Raw genomic sequence first — 21,698 nt, 5'->3', positions numbered from 1 at the left:
AGAGTCAGTCATCCACCCACACATGCTGTGGCTTCCACACGTGACAGGAACGTTAATACTGACAGAAGAACAGGAGATTGAGAGCGGCTACTGTCAGGCCAACAGAGAGAGATAAAAGGGTGTTCTGTTAATCTACTTCAGGAATAATTCCTTTTGATTAAATGAAGTTAGGAGTTTGGGGAAAATACCTTCAAGGTATACTTGGGTGGGAATGCCAGATGGATGGGGGTGGTAATGTTGGGGTTTACTTACAATCACTTTTCATGGGTGAATTAGAATGGTGATCATTTACACACATTATGTAAGCTGACAGACGTTTATATATTTGTTCTTTCTTCCTTTGGATGTTGTTTCTAATACTAACAGTGGTAACACTGTACTTACAAGAATTGCTAAGCCTAGAGACCTGGTTGCCGAGTTCCTGTCAACCAGTAGTTGCTGAAGGTTGCTGGGAATCACGATGAAATTGGTTGCTAGGACCCAGCCACCTGTAATACAGCCTCCCCCAATCCCCGTTGCTAAGTGAAACTGGTCGCAAAGATGTGTATATGGTGGTGTACTGTAAACCTGCATGCAATTGCTTTGGTTGCTAGGAGACTGATGCAGTTGCCCATAGTTTGTATGGAAGATATCAACTTGTCTGCAAATGATTCGCTAACAGTAGTTAGCACACTTTCTGTGCAAACACTTGCAAACTACACATTTTACTAATTGTGAAACTGATGCAAACTGCAAACAGAGAAAGTAAAAGTAAAAGCTGCCCCTTTTCAAACATGTTGGTTTCAGCAGTAAGGCACAATTTTTAATTTGAAGATGAATTGTCTTTGTATCCAGTAAGTAAATGGCTTCTGCATTAGCCTTATGCCATATGGGTGACTTACAAGTGAGCTAAACCAGCGCTATCAGATTTCTTACGTTTCAGTATTGCTAGCTGGTTAGTTGGCAAGTGTTTGCAGCGTCAACGTCTTCCATGCAAACTACAGCCGATAATGGCAGTCTACTGTACCTTAAACCAAAGCAAATGCAAGGAGGTTTTTAATGCAGCATCATCTTCACAATCAATTTCTCCCAGCAACAGCGAGCAACCTCTAGCAACCGCACACCAACTAGGGGTAATACATATTTTTGTGATCAGATTTTCTAAAACATTCCATTAAGAGTCAAACCAAAGTTGAGGAAACCTGAAATAATCGTAACTTTTCCTCAAATGTTTGACCAGAAACGCTGCATATAGAAACACAACTAAAGCATAGTTAAACTTTAAATAAACAAATGTCGACGTGAAAGCCTTAAATTCCAGGTTTTTCTGGTCTAGAAGTAATAATACTTCCTGGAACAGAGCCTTTCTCAGCATTATATCATGTAGAGCTCATGACGTGTCTGCCTGCTCCTGGTGCCTCGCGAACTAGAGCAGCCACAAAAAATTAAGGATGATTAAATATTGATTGTGTGTATCTCCTGTTTAGAAATGTTACAATGACTGATGCTGACTACCGTTTTGAACCTTAGGGTGTGTTTTGTCTTTCCACTTCTCCATCGACTCAGTCACTCATCCTGCGTTTGCTACAAAGTGAACTTATAGAGAACAAGTGCTGACAGCTGCTGCTACATTATTTACACTCCACTTGATGTAATGCTGCCACATAACTATACAGCAGATATTTATAATTATATCAGTCACATAAACAAACTATAGAACGGCACGTGTACTTGAGGCCTCAAAGCGCAGCTGTTTTTCGAAAAGTACATGTTGGAATTGACATATTTCTTCACAACACAAAAGAAAAATTTATAACACAAACCTCTCTACAGGTAAACTTTATTTACAAAGTGAACTGTTTCAACCTATACAAACACAGTGGAGACTGCACCTGTACCAATATATAATAATCTTATAAATGATAAAATTATAAAAATAAAAGTGAATTGAGTACTCATTCAGAGCACTCACATGCAATAAAATAACACTTTTTATTTTAGTTCCATAGTTATAACCTGTGTGCAAATATATCTTTAGCTACTTAACTCATTTTAATAATCATTTTTGAAATCCTGATGCCCAGAAAGAGACGAACCACTGCAAAGGTTGAGACGGCTGAGAAGTGTTGTGCTTACCAGGCACTGATGACCAGTAACAAAATCTTTATTTCACTGCTGCTTTTGTTGCATCTAAGCAGAGGCAGATAGACCTAAAAAAACCAGCTCGCTCATTATATACTAGCAAACAACTCAAATACAGTCCTGTAATTTGGTATTGTGGCCGTCAATTCATTTTTTAATGTGTTTTAAAACCACAACTGGCCAGTTTGTACTACAGCTGGGGAATTATCAGCTAATCCGATCACTGGCTTACTTGCCTATTTAGCAAGGTGTACTATAATTCACTACAATGCTAAATGCGATGTTGATCTTTTTTTCTAGAAAAATAGGCTTAGATGTGTGTACCTGCTTGAGATACTGAGCAGCTCTCTCTTCAGTGTGCTTTTCGTTAATGTAGAAAATGAGGCCCTTGATTATGGGTGACTTGGATAAAAGTTTCTTTGTACACTCATCACAAATGGTGAAGTTAGCTTCAGAGGGCAAAACGGCTTTTATATGAGACTGTAAACAAGTTTATTTCCACTGTTAAACTGAACATTTTCACAGTAGATGAGTCAGTGCCATTGAATGGATCTTTTTCCCATAAATTTGTGATTTGTTTTTTTCTGTAAACTTGCAGGACTTTTCTAAGATGTAAAACTTTTCAAGTGTTCTCTCATAAATTTTTAGTTCTTTCTTGTAAATTTGCATGGGTTTTATTTGTGGGGTTCACTCCTAAATATGTCTTTGTTTTGTTTTTTCAAAACAAAATGTAATTAAAACAGGAATTAGAATATAAAGTGTGTCATTAGAGTGAGAGGTAGCAGTTTATTTTCTTGTAGTTTTTTTTGTATGCATACAAATGTGCTTAAATGTTGAGATGCATCCACTAAATGCATGCTAGTTATGCTGGCTGCTCAAGGCTGCCTGTTTGCTTAGATGCATGTCAACATAAAGTGTGCCTGTGTGCCTCTGCCTTTTATTGTTGGATGGTTCAAACACACACACACACACACACGCACACACACACACACACACACGAGAAGTAATGCTGTGCAAAATGAAAGGTATTGTTCAATAAAGATCTCATTTTCAGATTATGACACACTCTGCCGGTGCATTTTGTCCAGCATGTAACAGGATATTACAAGTACACACACGTACACACACACACACACACACACACACAGACTCATTCATGCACACAATAACCAGCAACATTAAAACTGCCAAAACAGCTGCAGCCCATCAGAGGACTGGCACAGGACCACTCAGGGTGTACTGTGATATCTGGCACTGGGATGTTGGCAGCACATCCTTTGGGTCCTGTGGGTTGCAGGGTGGGGCATTCATTGATCGGGCTTGGTCCTGCTCATCTCCCAGACTGGAGCTACTGGACAACACCTCGGGCTCTTCTTTAGTAATTTTTGGGGTGTGGTGAGGTGTATTTAGAAACCACCGAGTGTGCGCTTGTGCTAATGTTTAGGTACACTTCAAAGTAACATCCAGATGAATGCCACCATCCAAGGAACATAACAAAGTGATAAGTGTCATTCATCAGTGGTTTACTGTTATGGCTGATCAGTGTTCAGAGTAGCTGCAGAGTCACTTGAGAGCAGGAAACTGTTTTGGGTTTAACTGGTGGTTATTATTCCACATTCATCCCCCTCACTTTCTTTTACTGCTCTCTGTTCATTTGTTCCTGTGTAAGTCTGCATTTCTGTTTACCACCATTAAGATGTTTCTCTTTGCCTTTCTTTCTTCCTTCCTCCTGCTTTTCCGTCATTATCACATTAGATCTATCTCCCTCCTTCTCTACTGAGCCTCAATCCAATTTTGTTGTTAAGTTACATATCCTCCTTCTCCCAGACAGCTCTCCTCCCTTGTTACACAGCATTCAGCTTCTCACCTATTCACCCTTCTCCTGCTGTACTTTAACACTCATCCACATTTATCTTCTTCTTTTATCTTGCCCCCTTTTCACAGTGTGTTTCGCTGCATCTTTCCTCCCTGCCTTCCTCTTTTGGAAGTTTCTCTCGTCTTCCTCCTCTTTCTGTCTTGTCTAATCTGTCAGGGGACAGCCCAAAGTAATTGTGCTCAGCATGAAACAAGGAAAAACAATCCATCTTGACTGCAGTGCAGCTCATCGGTAATCATCACAGATTACAAATATTTCCCCTTATTCGCAGCCATCAAAGGGGGAAAAAAAATAGCTCTGACAGTAATAATCTTGTTGGCTAAAAGTGATAATTAATAAAATGAAGCAAGGCCACATTGTCAGCCAAATATAATGGGTGGTTTAATAGAGACCAGGATCACCTCAGTACTTGAGTCTGTTTTGATTAAGTGGTGATTTTTGTTATAAATATCCTCTACTTCGAAATACAGCTCTGCGGAGCTCAAACTGATTGTGACGACTGTATATATAATTTTAGACCATAATCATTTGTCGGTAGCACTTTATAATGTCACACTATTAAGCATTAGTAAGCTATTAGCAAGCACCTCATATCATTACTCCTCCTTAGTATTATTATTAGTAACTTTTGATATGTTTATCCATCTTTTACTGTTGCACCCTGTACACCTATAACTGCTAGTAATAATATAACTGTAAATACTAAGGAGGACTGATGCTAAATAAATGATGAAATAAGCACTTGCTTATACCTTAATAGGGCTAATAGTTAGACAATAAATAAAAGCGCTACCAATTTGTCTTTTTTTGTTTTTTTTGCTTGTACATTGCTTTAAACCTCAGAAAACCTTCGCCAAAGTCTTATTACTTAATCATGGGCATACTCTATGGTTGCAACCACTGCATACTGTAATTCTAATCATGTGACATTTGCTTCCAAAAATTGGTAATTTCACTAAAATCTGTTAGTGATTTGTTTGAAAAAATGATCTGTTCATTGAGATTGGTTAATTCTCTCCAACAACAAAAAGAGGAGTTTATTGTCACAACAAACTCAAAGTTACAGTCAAAAAATTACAGCTACATGAAAAAAGAAAGGCCATATGCAGTCCTGCTGCTGCAGTGGTCCAGCCAAAGTTCAGGCCTTAACCCAACCGAAATGCTGCGGCGTGACCTTAAAAGTGCTGCGCATAAACAAATGCCTCCAAACTTCAATGAACTGAAGCAATATTGTAAAGAAGAGTGGGCCAAAACTCCTCCACAACAATGTGAGAGACCGATAGAGTCGTACAGAAAATGATTACATCAAGTTATTTTGCTAAAGGTGGTTCTACAAGCTACTGATTTATGAGGTGCGCTCAGTTTTCACAGCGCTGCACAGAATCCTGCGAAAACTTTCTTTTTTGCATGAATGTATATTGAAACTGGGGGGAAATGAGTAACAGTAACTCAGGAGGCTCAGATTTACACTGGGAGTAACCAGAACGGACAAGATTAGAAATGGGTATGTCAGTGCTCAGGTCGAGTTTGATGGGATAGTTAGAGAGCCGAGGCTGAGATGGACACGTGTAGAGGAGGGGCAGTGGATATACTGGAAAAAGAATGCTGAAGATGGAGTTTTCAGGCAGGAGGAAAAGATGAAGACAACAGAGGAGGTTTATGGATGTAGTGAGGGAGGGCACACAGAGGGTGGTGTGACGGAGAATGTAGGGATGGAGATGGAGAAGGAGGCAGATGAGCTGCTGTGTCGGCCCCTAAAGGGAGTAACAGGAAGAAGAAGACTGAATGACTTAAGTTGCCTGCTTAGCTAATTGATTCGTTATTTCAGTGTTTCGTTCAGCTGGAGCACTGGTTGGCATCTGGGTGCCGGCAGAAATAAAATAGGGGTAAGTAGGAGTTCAAAATTCAGTGTTAAGTGAAGCAGAAGTGTTTGTGTGTGTGCGTGTTGTCACTTTTGGCTTCACAGTGAAAAGTGACAGTGAAAAGAGACAAGGAGCTGACATGAGAAATGTTTGATTTGTCAGAACATTTTGTGCTCTGTCAGCTGAGCTCCGCTGACATTCCTGGGTTTGCTTCTTTTATTTTTAATTCAGCAAACTGGAATGCTACAATACCGTCCCCCTCCAAAAAAGACAAATACAAACTTTCACAAGATGCTCCTGTTGTAACTTTGATTTTCATTACTTCACTGTATGTTTAGATGCAGTCATTGGAGTACAAATTGGCCTGTTCACCAAAACTGCCAAACTGCTAAAATACCCAAATGTTCCAATAACGTTCCAGAATTATTTCCCAGATTGCTGTTGGTTTTCACAAAAACCTTCTGTCTTATGTTTTCTCGGTTGTTATTGCACAATTTATTGAGCTTGTGCACCTCAGAAATCCCCTTTTAAACCTTTAAAAATAAACAAAGAAGCATCTTAGTCTTCTTTGAATTATTAATTTTAGAAGATTTCTAAAGCTAATTCGTGAATTGTTTTTGCAGCACAGATGGGTTTGAGACCTTCAGTATTAGAGCGTGCGAACTGTATTTGAATGTCTACATTCTGTTTTATTTATTTAAAATTCCTGACAGATGCTGGTTTAATCTTTAACATTAGTAAATTATATTAAGCTTTTACTAATTATAGACTTATAGAAGAAACTGCCTTCATTGATAAAATAATACGGGATAAATAAGGCTGTGTTTTTACCCTATATTTTTTTTATCCACGATGCTGCATTAATCTGAGTCCTTATGTCACAAAAACCTACAAATTGCTGAAATGTTGATATGATCCTCGAAAAACGTGCAAATCTGTACAGTTTTCTCCTTATTTTCCTCAGTGAGGAATAATAAAGTCTCTTCTTGTTCTGATAATGTCTCTGCAAAAATCTACACTTCTCAAGTGCTCTTTCAGGTGCTCATTGGTACCTCTTGCCTGATATTTCCAACTCCACTGTATGATTTGCATCAGAGCACAAGAATCAGAATCAGAATCAGAATACTTTATTCATCCCGAGGGAAATTAGGGGTTACAGCAGGCAGCACGCTAATGGCGCATGCGCACTCACAAAGGAACCTTCTGACCAACTTTACACAAACATCACATTGGGCAGACATGTCAGATAAACCAGGGCTAAGCCAACGCCGATCAGCATGAACCCTGTTATCATGGTTCCGAATAGGTAGATATCTTCAGCGTCCTCGATCGACAGTCCCGCCAGGCACACGGTCCTCCAGTTCTGCCACCCGTCCATCGTGTAACCGGCAGGGAAAGTCCCTCCAGGGCACTCAGGCTCTCCCGAGCCCCGACTTCTCGTTGAGAAAAGGGTGTCAATAGCACTCAGAGACCAGTTGATCAAATCCATAATTCTCTTTTAGGTTTAGAGAACGACAGGACTGCAAGTGGCCATCAGACCCTGCTGCATGGGGCTTGTTGAAGAAGTGATGACATTTTACCAGAGAGCCGTCTGGAACAAATACTTTGAGCATCTAATGGAGCAGTTTATTCCTTCCAGTTCCAGTTCAGATGCCTGCTGGGTAGTATTGCATTAACAGCTGTGATGCGTGTTTTTTGTTGTTTGTTTTCCTTTTTGGGGTCTTTTTTGTCTTTGTAGTAGTTTTAAGACTTCTTTAGAGGGTTAGTGCACAGATTTAGCTTCTCCTGCATTTGTCAGAAAAGCATGAAACTGTCCACAGGTCATTTTTGCAAATTGTGTTATGGCCTATAGTTACATTTTAATGTTAAGTGACCTTCAGTGGATGAGGGAAAAGTGCATGTTAAATGTGTGCTGGGTACTCTGCAAGTTACCACCCTGGAAATGTTTTTCTCCATTTGAACCTACATCGTGATGCCTAAATCTGGTCAAAAGTCAAATGTGTGCATACTTTTCTTTTTGTATTTTGAGCAACACTTACTGTACATGTGTGCTTCAATTACGGGGAGGAGGAACATATAAGATTGTTTAGTTCAAATAAACAATCATATATGTTGTTGTATTTCTGTCATTTTGGTTCCAAATGAATCTGTGTGAGGTCTGTTTATTTGCCTGAATTGATGTGATCCCAGTCAGTGGCTACATAAGCATGTGCTATCATAACCAGCGTTGCTGTCATTACTCCAAGAAAAGTGATGTATTACACATTACTTGTTACTTTTATAAAAATGAATGCAGTACATGACTTAATCCCTCACCAGAGAAAGTAAATTGTTAGTCAATTTGTTACGTTACTTCCTCATTACTCTTTAACAGGAATTCAAATGCATTTTCACACAACCACCACAGGAATCCCAATCCTAATCAGGACACACGGTCTGTCTTTAAGTGCATCCATCTGAACACAAAGCAGTTGAAAACCAACCCAAAAAGACTGAATATGATTTGCACTGTGATTCTACTTTAGAAGCACGAATAGATAGAAATGAGGTCTACAAAGCTGCAATCTGACAGCTCATCACTGCCTTTGTTACCCATTGAAGATCAAGCTCTGGCTGCTGGCCTGGGGGTCAGTATACACTCAGATTTAACATGGTTCTTCACCACTTTATGTCAGCATGCTGCCCGTGCAGATGTTTGCAAAGAGCCAAAGCGGTGTTGTTTCTGTCCAGTTTGCACTTTACCATCGCGCACTTGTCTTTACTTGCAATAAAACTAAAAGGGTTCATATATCCACCCGTCACGCAGATAACTGAGGATCTTTTATAACAAAAGTAACAACATAATTCTGACTTTAATGTGTTTACTGAATTTAGTACGGTAACTCGTTAAATTACTGCATTACTGAAAAATGCAAAGGTATTATGGTGACTTCTTACAGCCGACACTGTTCATAATATCGACTCGTATATTGACTCGTATTAGTCGCCAGTTTCTGAAGACTGTGTGTTGTCAAAAGTTCCAAGTTGCTTCCGAGTTCACAGTTTATGTTTGGGAACTTGATATTGTTAAAAAGTAAGCAGGCATAAGGATGAATGATAAATTCAGCAAAATTGGGTAGTATTCAAATTAATTCCTGGGCTTCAAGGAGAATTTTAAGTGGCAGTCGACACCTTCCTGTGCACCCCTGCCTCTTGCACTTGCTTAAAGGTCCACATTCTGTTTTAAAACACCTGCTCTATTTGGCTAATGAGTAGAAAGATTTTGTTACCTACTGATCGCGGAGAAATATTGTCACTATTTGAACCAACTCAATTACCAGAGCACTCTCCACTGAGCGAATGCCCATCAAAGGAAAACTTACTTTCCAGTTCTGACACTCTCCATCTTCTCTTTCTTTATCTGTTCACGTAGGTCCCTTCTTCCCTTTTGCCTTCGTAGAGTTTCCAGAGTTTCTCCAGTTGTTCTAACATCTGCTTTTTGGCAGTTGCTGTTATTTTCCAACTTGATTTTGTGACCAGTGGTAGTTGCAGAACTTAGAAGTGGGGGTTAGAGAGAATCAATCTAGGTGCTGATGTTGTCGTTATTTTATAATAACAATCAACATTGTGCAGTCATGTGCTGGAAGTAATATTTGACAGGATAGTGTACAGATAATGTGCATTATCATGTCAGTTATTATCCTGTGAGTACAGGATTAGAAAAGAGCATATCAGAGGGACAGCTCAGGCTGGAGCTTGGAGACAAAAGGCTGAGCTGGTTTGGACATGGACAGGAAGGATCGTGGATGTATTGGACAAAGGGTGTTAAAGATGGAGCTGCGAGGCAGGAGGAAAAGAGGAAACTCTCAGAGGAGGTGAAAAGGGGTTGGTGTGACAGAGGAGGATGCTTGGAATAGGTGAGATGGAGGCAGATGATCCGCTGTGGTGACACCCACAGGAAGCAGCCAAAAGAAGAATCATTTCGTCATTTTCTTGCACGCATAACAGAAAGCTCCGTTTATTGTGCTTGCTATCTGAAACACCTGTCTGATTACTGAAGAGTGAAGTGTATCAAAAACGCAAAACAACCAGGGTTTGGCCTCTTTGGCCTTCAGCATGAAAATCAACACTGTCCAATAATCTAACCATAGTTAATTTGTCATCCTTGACAATACGTTTCTTTAATGAATGATTTCTATTTTTGATGATTGAGGTTGAACTTGCTTTTGTTTAACTGTAACCAGATAAAGTCAGTAAACAGACTATAGAAGATTTTTATCCCAGTGTTGTGGTTATTGAGCGTCAGCATCACCACACACCTTTAGTATAAATTTAATAGATGCATGAGTATGGATAGAAATAATGGAGCATTACTGGAGATTTATGTACAGTAGCATTAGTCTAGCCAGTGATGAATTTTTAAAACCAAAGTTTGCAAGCATCCTTTGGCTGATTCGAAAGATAATGATAGATGATTTCAAAGGCTAAATGTTTGCTTAGAAAAAGAATATTTCAGAAAGTTTCACCTTATCTCAGCTGTGTTTGATGTGGCGTCCAGAGACTTCCATGTATTTGAAGTTCTGTTATGTGATTCATTCTGATAACTCACGAGTCGCCTCTGTTCTTCACAAACACACACACACGCACACACACACACATGCATCATTTTTTTAGCTCATAAACTTGAAAGAAATCCAGACGTGAAAGGCAAAAATTGAATTGTTGTTGAAATTAATCAAATAGAAACGCTAAGAGAGTGTGTGAGAAAGGGATGTTTCTCCAGTCCATTAGTGCACTTTAAGCATTACAGAGCTGTACTATTCAGTTACTTTTGGAAAATTTTAGAAGCAGTCCATTGATCAAGAAGACACGAGCTTGGCACTCACAGCTACTCAAATGCAGGCAGGATGGCATTAGGGTAATAAAGTGAGCAGCAGCCCTCCAAAAAGGCTGTGTCCTGTTATTTAAAGTGAAGTGCAGCCATAAGATGTCTAATAGTGGGACGGTTATTTTATGATGTCTTGCTCTCATTTTTGGCACAATATACATTTGCCCTTGAAACTACAACCAAGAGGTAAACTACAGCATCCACTTTAGACTCGTAACGCGCAGGAAGCATTTTGACCATTTACTTCTAGGAATTGTTAATTTATCACATGGGATTTGAAGCCTCTGGCCATTGCTCACATCTCAGTTTGTCTTTCGTGTATTCGCGCTGAGGAAATTCCTGGTCTCCAGACAACGCTGCTGGAAACCTCTCCTCACTCTCTCCCACTTACTGTTTTTAGACTGGTGGCAAACGAGGCAGCATCACACATGCACACATACCTTTCCTCATCTCTCGCACTTTCCAACACTTCCTTTTCACTTTGGTGAACCCTCTCCCCTTCGTTTCCTCTTTCATAGAAACAGCCACAGGGGTGTTCCCTCAGAGCTGCAATCACAGTCAGGGAAAGTGTGTTATCCTCTCTGAATATTCACGTATATCAGGGTGTGTGAATCTATTTTCTGCCTGTTCTAGGGATTTCCATGCTGTAGGACCCAGACATCCCCCCAGAGCTGTGACTGTGTGTAAGAGTATGTGTGCATGCTTTTTAGTGTACGCTCTATCATCATCTCCTTCAGTGATTAGGACTGTCTCTGCCCCAGACTGGGGTTTAGTCTTTTTTCACTCCCATGGGAAATGGAGACTTGAGGCTGATTTGCATGCAACTGTCTCTTTTTTCAGTCTTTGCTGCACTTTATAGGATCGTCTGGATGTGTGCATGTGCACGCGTATGCGTGCTTGTGTGCATGCGAGTGTGCAAAATTGTCCTTGCTTGCTCGCTTGGTAGGGTCTGACCAGTGCTGCATCTGGTTCCGTGATGAGAGACATCTGCAATCGGGGACTTAACCCGATTAGAGAGGTACGATGGCCTGGGGGGAGCAAGAAATGGTTGAGGCATGGTTGGATGGCTGAGAAGAAAAGATGGAGAGGTCACAAACTGACCAGCGGGCTACAGACGTAGCAGCTGGAGCAGGGAGTGCTTTAGGTGGAGAGTGTCCTGTCAGACCTCACACCTTCACCTGTGGAGAAATCTCAGTCTATCTTTGGTGCTGTCATTTTTGCACATTTCTCCTTTTCCTTTTTATCCCCGTTGTCTTTTGCTGTCAGGCTTATTTTTTTCCTCTTCCTTTAACCTCCTTCTGTCCTGTCTGCTTTCCATTATATTCTTTGCCCCTTGCCCTCAGCCTGTAATGGCACAGACTTTAAATTTATCTATTTTCTCTTCATCCTCATCATTGTTACCAGGCGCTTTATGGTTTTTTTTCACTCTCTTCCTGTCTTTTTTGTCTCCTGATGGCTGTGCACACATGCATACACTTTTCCCACACTCTCTTCCCTCATCCTTTCCCTCTGTCTTGGTCATGTGGGGGCAGTGGCACTCACTCATTCCAATTGACAGATTACTTTCCTAATGGAATTTAATTATTTATCCCTTCCTCATGGCGATTTAGCCAGGAAAAGACCGACAGCAGCAGCAGCAGTGTGCGGGAGGACAGGGCAGAAGGGGAAGGCGAGGAGGGGGGGGAGAGAAAGAGAGGAAGGGAGAGGTGCTCATTTCCTCCTGTGGCAAGAAACTGGATCACCTCCGTTTTGATTTGGAGAAATGTCATTCAGCAAGAAAGGGAACAGGAGTGAGGGATGGTGAAAGAAAAATGGAGGCAGAAAGACGCCAAGAAACACAAATTCATACAGAGGGAGAAAAGAATGAATGACAGGTGGCTTGTGGGCAAAACGTGTGAGTATGAATGAATATATACATACATTTTACTGCATGGATAACACTCATGTGAACACGGAAAACCTGTTTTTATCACACAGGAGTTCATGACTTACACCGGATACTTATTCTAAACTTAAACACAACTATGATTACACAACTCCCAAACATGAGCCATAAACATTAAGTCTATTGCTCTAAATGGCTGGTGAGTCCCAATAATGTGACACTGTGAACAGATTTTTGTCACCTAAATCTGAGGGGTCACTCACACCCAAAACCATTGCGGGGAAGGTGGGTGCTAGACAACCTGTCTGTGCTTTCGTCTCTGTACCTCTTCACTCGCTGTCGTACACACCTCAGTCTCTTTTCTTGTGTCTCCTTTTTCCGTCTTCTTGCCGCGTCTCTCCCTTCCATCTTTTTGGCTCTCTCTCTCTCCCTCTCTCTCTCTCTCTCTCTCTCTCTCTCTCTCTCTCTCTCACACACACTGGGGATCCTAATTAAGCTTGGCTGCTCTTTGATGTTGTCGCCTTGGCAACAGTCACCATGACGAGGCTGGGTCTGCACACTCTCTCACCAACTCGCCCAGGCATACACAGATACACACAAGTACAGTGCACGCACACACACACACGCACATGCAAATACGCGCACGCACACATAGGCTGTGTGAGACCATTAAAGAGTACAGCCAGCGTTTGACCCTTGGTGCAAATGATAGCTTGCAAAATGGCTCAGGTGTGTGCGCAGGCTACATATGTGTGTATCTGTACACATGTAGTCAGCATGTGTGCATACATGTAATAGAAGTAGAACAACATGCAACCGACCGTGCTAGACGAAGGTGATGATTAATGTGGAGGTGCATGCATGTAGGTGGTTGAGAAAGCTTCAGTTCGGCTTCATCACGACAGTGACCAGGTGGCTGTGACACACATACAGCTGTCATGGCCGCTTGCTCTTTCATTTGACCTCTTGTTGTATTTGTTTTGTTTTCCTAAATAAATGTTGGTGTGGGTTAAAAGCCCTTGAGATGAATCATGTGGTAAAGAGCAATTGTTAGCACTGGCTGTTTCTCCAGGCAGTACATCAATTGGTAAACTCAGCTGACTTCCAGCGGGGGAGTTCCTCATTTCTCTCCCCATGCCCCGACCTTTCTCTTTAGTCTCTGCTTTCTGGTTCTCTCTCGCTCCTTAACCTTTTCTCCCCCCAGCAGTAATCTCTTTACAAATTTTACAATTGAGTCCTAGCATTTTGTTTTGAGAGGTGAAAAATGTATGCCAGTGCACTGCAAAATTCCAACTTATCCCAAATGCAGAGCTTCAAAAATGGTGCTTTCTTAAAAAAAAATATTATTTTGCGTTAACAAAAATAATCCTCAAATAAGTCAAAAGTGTCTAAAGAACAAAGAGATTTTTTGCAGTGCCCTTTCTGACCTGATATTTCCTCATTCCTATCTTTATCTCTTCATTTCCTCTGCACTTCATCCATCTCTTTCCTCCTCCGCCTTCTCCTCTCATCAACCCCACCACCTCCTCCTCCCTAACCCCTAGCTCTTGTCAGCACCGTCTGGAGGACGGCCCCCGTAATGAAACCTGCTCTTACCACTTCCTTATAACGATGGCTTTGGTGACAATATCAAGTGTAACCACAGCAATTACAAACCCGAACGTCAACGTACGAGGAGGGAAAACCACAATTAAAGTGGCCTTCTTTATTAAACTTAAACTTTCTGGCCCACTTACACAGCTGAAAAATGTTCACACCCTACAACACAATTTTTCTAATTTTTTTTTACCAATAGTTAACAATAAAAAAAAGGATCTAAGTTTAATTTTAATGAAAAAAGTCCGCTCCGTACCATCTGCAGACTCTTGTTTATTTATTTTCCCTGCAAAAAATAAACAAATAAATCACATTCATTCAACTTAGTTTCGCTCCATATTTTTCCCCTGGTCGTCCGAGCCCCATCTGCAGTGGCTCAGTGTCCCACCGGTTTCAGAGTCATCGCTGGCATGTGCCCATGAGACCGGCTGAAATCACAGCATACTGCCCTTGTTTTTTAAATATTGTCTCTCTGATCATTAGAAACCTGTTTAGCTTAAGAGCCACTGCTCCAGATGAATCAGCATCTTTGGTTTAATTTTAGCAAGAGAAGAGTTTCAGGTTATATGAAAATGAGCCAAAGCACTGTGTGGGGACTGAATAGATTACTGATTAAATGGATGGTGTTTTCCATCTCAGGGAAGACATTTATTCTGAATTGCAGGTGCGTTCTTTAATCATCAGATTAGTCAGCTGTACTGATGAGAAAAGGACCGTGCCAACCGAGCATCACGATGAAAAGTTTTCTCAGCGACACATTAAAAGAAGCGTAACTCCTTTCCCCAACTGACTATCCACATGTCCTTCCTGTCCCCGCAGCTGTTTGTCATCGACAACGGAGCAGACGACTGGCGAATCGCCATGACGATGGAGAGGGTTCTGCTAATCGCCCTGGAGCTGCTCGTTTCTGCTGTGCATCCGGTGCCTGGGGACTTTAAGTTTCAGTGGCGGGCACGGCTGGCCTTCTCGTACGCGCCTTCGCAGGCCGAGGCTGACCTGGACATGGTGCTGAGCGTGCCCATGTTCCTGCGCCTCTACCTCATTGCCAGAGTCATGCTTCTGCACAGCAAACTGTTCACCGACGCTTCCTCCAGGAGTATAGGTGCCCTCAATAAGGTCAGGAGAGTTTTAATCTTGTAGATGTTTCTCTGAGCGGTATGCCTTCAAAAGTGTGGATGTGAAAGGTTTTGCTGGAAACAGGTGATGGAGTTGTAAAGGTATTAAGGTCAAGAGTTCTCTCCTCTGAATTAAGCCTGTGTCTATGTTGTGCCTTTTATCCTTGGCCTCTTTCGCTCTAACTATCTGAAGTTCTTCCTGCCCCTTCTGTCCTTCTAGTCCAGCTGTTTCTTTTCATCTACCGCTTCAAATCCCCTTCCTGTCCTTTTGTTGTCACTGTGCTGAGAGACTTAGATCTAAGCTGTGGTGGATCTTTCATAATACAATATGAGATGAGAGTGTGAAATGGAAACAAGTTATTGCATACAGCTCAAATGGGCCATGAAGAGAAAGAACTAGAATGAAATTGCAGTATGAGTGCAGAAATATGTTGAAGTCGTGCAACAAATGGCTGATGCCAGATTTGTAATGACTTTATACGACAAACATTGCTGTAAGATCAGGAAGTAGAGATGTTGCATGTTGCAAACGTGCAAACTAGATGGAGGAGAGCAAGTGCAGCGGGAGAGATATAGAGGAGATTTTTTTAGACGAGTAATTTAGCAGGTGGCGCGTGTATCGGCGACGGCTCTCTTCTGACCCTCAGGCAGCATCAACGTGGAGGGAAGGTGAAGCTGCCACTGAAGTGCAGCTGTAAATGACAACTCATTTATCAGCTGCTTTAGCCTTCCAGGGCTCAAGCATCAAATGATCCATCTGCCAGAAGTTGATTGTCTGCCTCTTATTGATGAATGAGCCAGAGATAAAAAAGTACACTGACACAGGCCAGTTACTCAAAGACACCGTATAACCTGACCCGAGTCAGAGGGCAAGCCCTGATCTCGACTCCAATTATAGTGGAGATTCTCTGAGTGCTGCTATCAAAAGCTACTCAGAGGACTAATTAGTAAAACATCAAGTCCGCTTGGGAAACAGTGTGCAGGATAAGGATTCAGAGCAGCACAAGATTAACTCCTGGGGAAAAAAAGTGAAGCAATGTGTGTATGTGTGTGTCTCTAAATGTCTTTTAGGTCCATTTTAACACGCGGTTTGTAATGAAAACCCTTATGACGATCTGCCCTGGGACGGTGCTGCTGGTCTTCAGCATCTCTCTGTGGATCATTGCTGCCTGGACCGTACGAGTGTGTGAGAGGTTAGCACTAAAGCTGGTCCGTTTGCGATTGTGATTTGGTGTTTATTGCGTGTACATGAGCGTACATGAGTGTGAGTGTTGGACTGTGATCAGATGAGGAATTCAACTCAGAAATTAAATTCAACTGGCAGAATCTATAATCTGAGACGTCTGTGCAACATAATCCCTCTTTAGACTTCAGTTTATGAGGCTTTCTCAGCAGTTGTTCAGGCAATGGATTTGTTACTTCATTTGTCTGCTTGTCAGACTAAAAATAAAAATTAAAAATCAATATAATAGTGTCTGAAGAAAACATTCATTAACATTAATGACCCTCCAATAAGGCATTTCTAAGCAATAAACAATCTGATATTGTTACGGGACACTCGAACATAGTTTGTCAGACACTAAGGACCTAATTAAGGACTTAATAGTTGATCATTTGTCAAGAGTAAAAAAGAGATAGCAATAACAGTACAATATAGCTCTCCTCACCACAGTGTAATGAAACATTACATGAGCAAACACGGTGCCAAATCCTCATAGAGATTCATACATTTACACGAGAATAACTAACCCACAGGTATGTTTAAGCACCCACATCAAAAATGTGTATTAAAATTCCCGAAGACATTCTGAGCTCAAATGTCCTGACCTTGGAAATATCACGTTGAATAAGCTTACTGACTTTTATTATGACAGAGATGTGACTGATGTCGCTTTTAAGTCTTTCTTTTTGATTTAAAACCATAGCTGCGGCTGGTAGATCACCAACTGACATGTTATATCGCATTTTTTTGATTTAATGTAAAAATGTACACAAAATTGTGGTTTTACAGATGCAATGACTCTGAAAAGTGGACAGAGCTGGGGTTTTTGTTTTTTACTGGTTTTTATGATTAGATAAGCAAGTCAAACAGTTCCTGTAATTTAATACACCAGTTGCAAATGTTTTACACATGTATAGTTGTTAACAAAGATATTAATTAACACCTAAAAGTATGCTTATAGCAGCTCAGTACAGTGTGTTACAGCTTTATTTTCATTCTTTCCTATTTCACATCTCACAATATGTGTTTTTCATGCCATATAAGTATATATATATATATATATATATATATATATATATATATATATAACATGAAAAAAACATTAAGAGAAATCCATATCATACTCAATACAGCAGCAAACACATGGCAGTACAGACTGGTGATTTATCGACCGCTGTTGCATCCAGCAGACAGACGCTCAGAAATGAAACGGCTTGCAAACATATCTGTTTCTCTGTTGTTATTAAAGAGCACTAAATCCAGTTGTTCGGTTACATTTAAGAGATTGATAATTAAATTTTACAGATTATTTAATGCTTGTAATGTGCCATCAAGTGCAAAGCAAAAGGAGATGTATTCAAATGTTTTTGGAGATAAATCAAGGAAATGTAGGAAAATGTCAGCTGGTTAATAGGCTTGATTAAATGCATCACTGCCCGGCTGCTGGGGAGTCCTCGGTTGGTCCGTATCCAACTGGCAGAAACTGGCATTTTGCTTCTTTCCAAATCAAATTAATGAAGAAAAAAAAAAAAAAAAACTAAATGGCTTCGAACGGCGTCCAAAGATGTGACTTTTCAGTCTTAGAGAATAGAGAGACTTCAGAGCAAATATATATGTTGCTAGCAAGCAAGGTTACATCTTATTATATTTCTGCTGAATAGTTTATTGAAAGAAAAACTTTGTTTCAGATCTGCACCAGGTTTGGTTGCTATGGTAACAGTGTTGCGCGTAGGGCAAGAACGATGGAGGCAAAAGATGCAGTTATGTGTTATGCGTCAGACAAAATTGCTGGAAACATTTATTTCGGTTAGACGCCCACATTCGCAGACAGGACCAGTGGGACAGTTATTGTTTGTTTGTTTTTATTCATTATTATTATTTAGATGTTTTACTATTGACTGACTTTATCCTCTAACAATAAACATGTTTGTTTTTTTTTAGGTATCATGATGCCCAGGATGTGACCAGTAACTTCCTGGGAGCCATGTGGCTTATCTCTATTACTTTCTTGTCTATTGGCTATGGAGACATGGTTCCTCATACTTACTGTGGCAAAGGAGTCTGTCTGCTCACGGGCATCATGGTCAGTACATTTCCTCTCCGTCCCCTCTCTCTGCTCTCCCAGTAGTGCTGTCCTCCCCTCGTTCAAAGGTCAGCAGATTAGAGCGCATGCTGTCATTTGCAAGAGAAATTCTCCCATTTGTGTAATTTGGGCAATCCTCTCTGAATTAGCCTGCATCTGTGCTTCTGTGTGTTTTGGGTGTGTAGGCGTGCAAACAAGAGCATGTTAGTGGTTTGTGTGTGTGTGTGTTTTTTTATGTGTGTGTGTGTGTGTGTTTCTATGCGTGTTATTCCCTTGTCTGTCCTCATTGCATAATGAAGGTCCTACCTTTCAGTGTGCCATGTCCTCCCACTCTCATTTTTTTCCTCTGTCGGTCTTTCATTTTTTTTCTTTACCGCTTTCCTCCTCTCTTGTGCTATCTCTCTTTTTTGTGTTTCTCCTTCTATCTTTTTTCTCACTGTCCATCTCCCCTTCCCTGAGGCCATGTGTTTATTTCTATCTACCATCCATCTGTCAATGTTTAAGCTGCCGACTGATCCTCTATTTGCTTCACTTCACAGGTGTTCTTTCCTCCTTCGAACATTTCTTTCACTCTGTTTCTTTCACATCTTTGTCACTATTACTTTAACACTTCTCTGAATGAGTCGAGGCAATTTGCGTCTTTTGAAATGCAAGAAAATTAGATTTTTTTTAAATAACTCTATAACTAAATATTGCATGTTCTCAAATTAAATGTGATAAGTATGTTAACCTGTGCAGATAAGGTCAGGAAAGGAAAAATAGGCTTTAAAAATAATAATATGATTTTCTGGGAATACATTTCCCAAAGGACACAATGGTCCTCATACTTGTTGCCAGAGGAGAATACGATGACTGATAGGAGACTTTATTCAGATTAAAAGCTGGACTTCACTGTTCAGTGGTCCCTCAGCTTATTTGGGGGAATTACTGTAATTAACAGAATAGATATTCATTTTCCAAATTGGCTTTTGCCCATTATTATTGCCAAGTTCCAATTTATCACTGTGTTTCTTAGAAATCCTCAAGTAGAGGACATGAGAAAGATTGTATTAGACACTGGAAAGGTTGGTTGCCATGAACTGTAAATAATAATGTAATATGCTGTTTGTCTTCATTCATTCGTGAAAATAGAAGACATCATTACATATAAGATTTTTCCTTGTACTTATAAAAGCAGTGTGTTCATATGAAAGAAGACAATTTAAACAAAACCAGTCCTTAGATGAATCAGGGTATAAGGTAAAACTTGATTATATGATCACAAATATAACCTCAGTATATGACATTGACAAGATTGACATGAGTGGGTGTCATGTGAGTACAGACATGTGAAAAAAGAAAGTTTCCATGGGAATTAGGACAGGGTGGAGGGTAGCTGCTAATCAAATGCATCTGATTACTTGATTATCAGCACGTCCGGTCACCACTATAAAGCACATATTTTTTCCAGTTTGTTGGTCTGGAGCATTCAGCTGTGTGTTAAGACAGTGCCACAATCTTCCCAGGAGTGGACATCCCAGCAAATGCGCTCCAAGGTCAGATTATGCAATGTTCTAGGGAAACAGCAAAAACCCAAGAGCTACAGCTAAGTTTATACAGACCTCGGATAACGTGTTAAATGTTAAAGTTCATGACAGTACAATTGGAAAAAGACTGAACAAGTATGGCTTGTTTGGAAGGCTTTACTGCAGAAAGCCTCTTCTCTCAAAATAGAACATGGTAACACAGCTTAGGGTCGCAAGTTGTTTTTGAATAAACCACAAAACTTCTAAAAATGTCATTTGGACAGACAAGATGAGGCGATAGCTCATTAGGTAGAGCGTTTGCCCCACGATCGGAAGGTTCATTTGGTCAGGGGGGAACCATTGTTGGCCATTAACTCCTCTGTATACCAAAGTATTACTAGAAAGCTAAAGCTTAGTCCATGCAACAACAACAATGCCCCAAATACAGCAGCAAATCTACAACAAAATAAGTGAAAAAGAAATGAATCAAGGCGTTACAATCTGTTACCCAGTCAAAGTCCAAGTGTCCTTAAGCTTGCTGTTTATAAATTAATGCAATGTTGTAAAGCGGACAAAAATGCTCCACAATGATGTAAGAGATTAATTGTCATAAAGGAAATTATTATTTTAAGTTAATACTGCTAAAGGTGACTGTAGTGTGATATCACATCACCTTTTGCTTGCTTTTATACATACACAAAATGCAAACGTTGCAGCCATTTTTGTGTCAAGGTGCCTCCAAAAGCGTGCTAAGAAGAATGTTATATTTGAAACCACAAACTAAGTCAGTGACAGCAACTCCATATGACACAGCTAAACAAGCTTCAACCAAACAAGTTTCAGATATCCCAGACGAGCCCCCAAATTAGTTGAAAACAACTAGGAGTCTACGGACACGTAACACACTGTATTAATACATTAATACAGTGTGTAATAATATATATATATCAACCATCTTTGCAAAAAACACAAGTGCAAAAGTGGTCGATGTCAGATAGAAACCTGGGCAAATGGGCCCAAACATGAGCCAGCCCCCATAGTCTGAAGGACCAGGCACATCCCAATGTCTCCACCGTCAGGCAGTTGTCCACATGAGCAGACTGGGACCTCCAAGACAGTTGGAGGTGTTACACAAATAAAACAGCTGCATAAAGTGTGCAAATGCTTAGTTTGAAATATTTTAAGAGCCTTCTTTTCGTTATAGTAGTCATAAGACCACCAGGAAAAAGGATTAGAAATGTGAAATCTCTCCACTTTCTTTGAACACCTACAGCCTTTTTTTTGCCAATGCCATTTATAACAGTATTGAAGGCAGTTGAGAAGTGCCTTGAGATGTAATTTAATGACTGCTAGACGTTGGTTTGAAGAAGAAAAAAATCAAGGGAACAACTTAAAATAACTCTCACAATCCAAACTACATTTTTTCTTTTCTTTTGCATCTTCTGTAGTATGTACTTTGGTCTTTGAAGTTATCTGTTAGATTGAAAAAGTTAATTCAAATGGATTTCTTATCTCCATAAGAGCCCAAAACCTGCATGTGTATTCTTTCATCCTCACTTTGTCCAC

General features: G+C 40.4%; 1 protein-coding gene across 1 annotated transcript in view; it reads left to right on the top strand.

The window, feature by feature from the left end:
- The window catches only part of kcnn3 (potassium intermediate/small conductance calcium-activated channel, subfamily N, member 3), a 64,520-nt gene that overhangs the window by 17,608 nt on the left and 25,214 nt on the right, over nt 1-21,698 (top strand). The window contains exons 4-6 of the mRNA XM_085292032.1: nt 15,027-15,323; nt 16,394-16,515; nt 18,486-18,627. Coding sequence (XP_085148158.1) covers nt 15,027-15,323; nt 16,394-16,515; nt 18,486-18,627 — 561 coding nt within the window. The remainder of the gene's footprint in view (nt 1-15,026; nt 15,324-16,393; nt 16,516-18,485; nt 18,628-21,698) is intronic.

This window comes from Mchenga conophoros, linkage group LG11, assembly GCF_057382185.1.
Source record: "Mchenga conophoros isolate Kocher_MC1m ecotype Shallow Benthic linkage group LG11, M_conophoros_male_GT1.1, whole genome shotgun sequence".
Lineage (NCBI taxonomy): Eukaryota > Metazoa > Chordata > Actinopteri > Cichliformes > Cichlidae > Mchenga > Mchenga conophoros.
The sequence above is the reverse complement of the archived record's forward strand: the minus strand, read 5'-3'. Positions and strand labels throughout refer to the sequence as shown.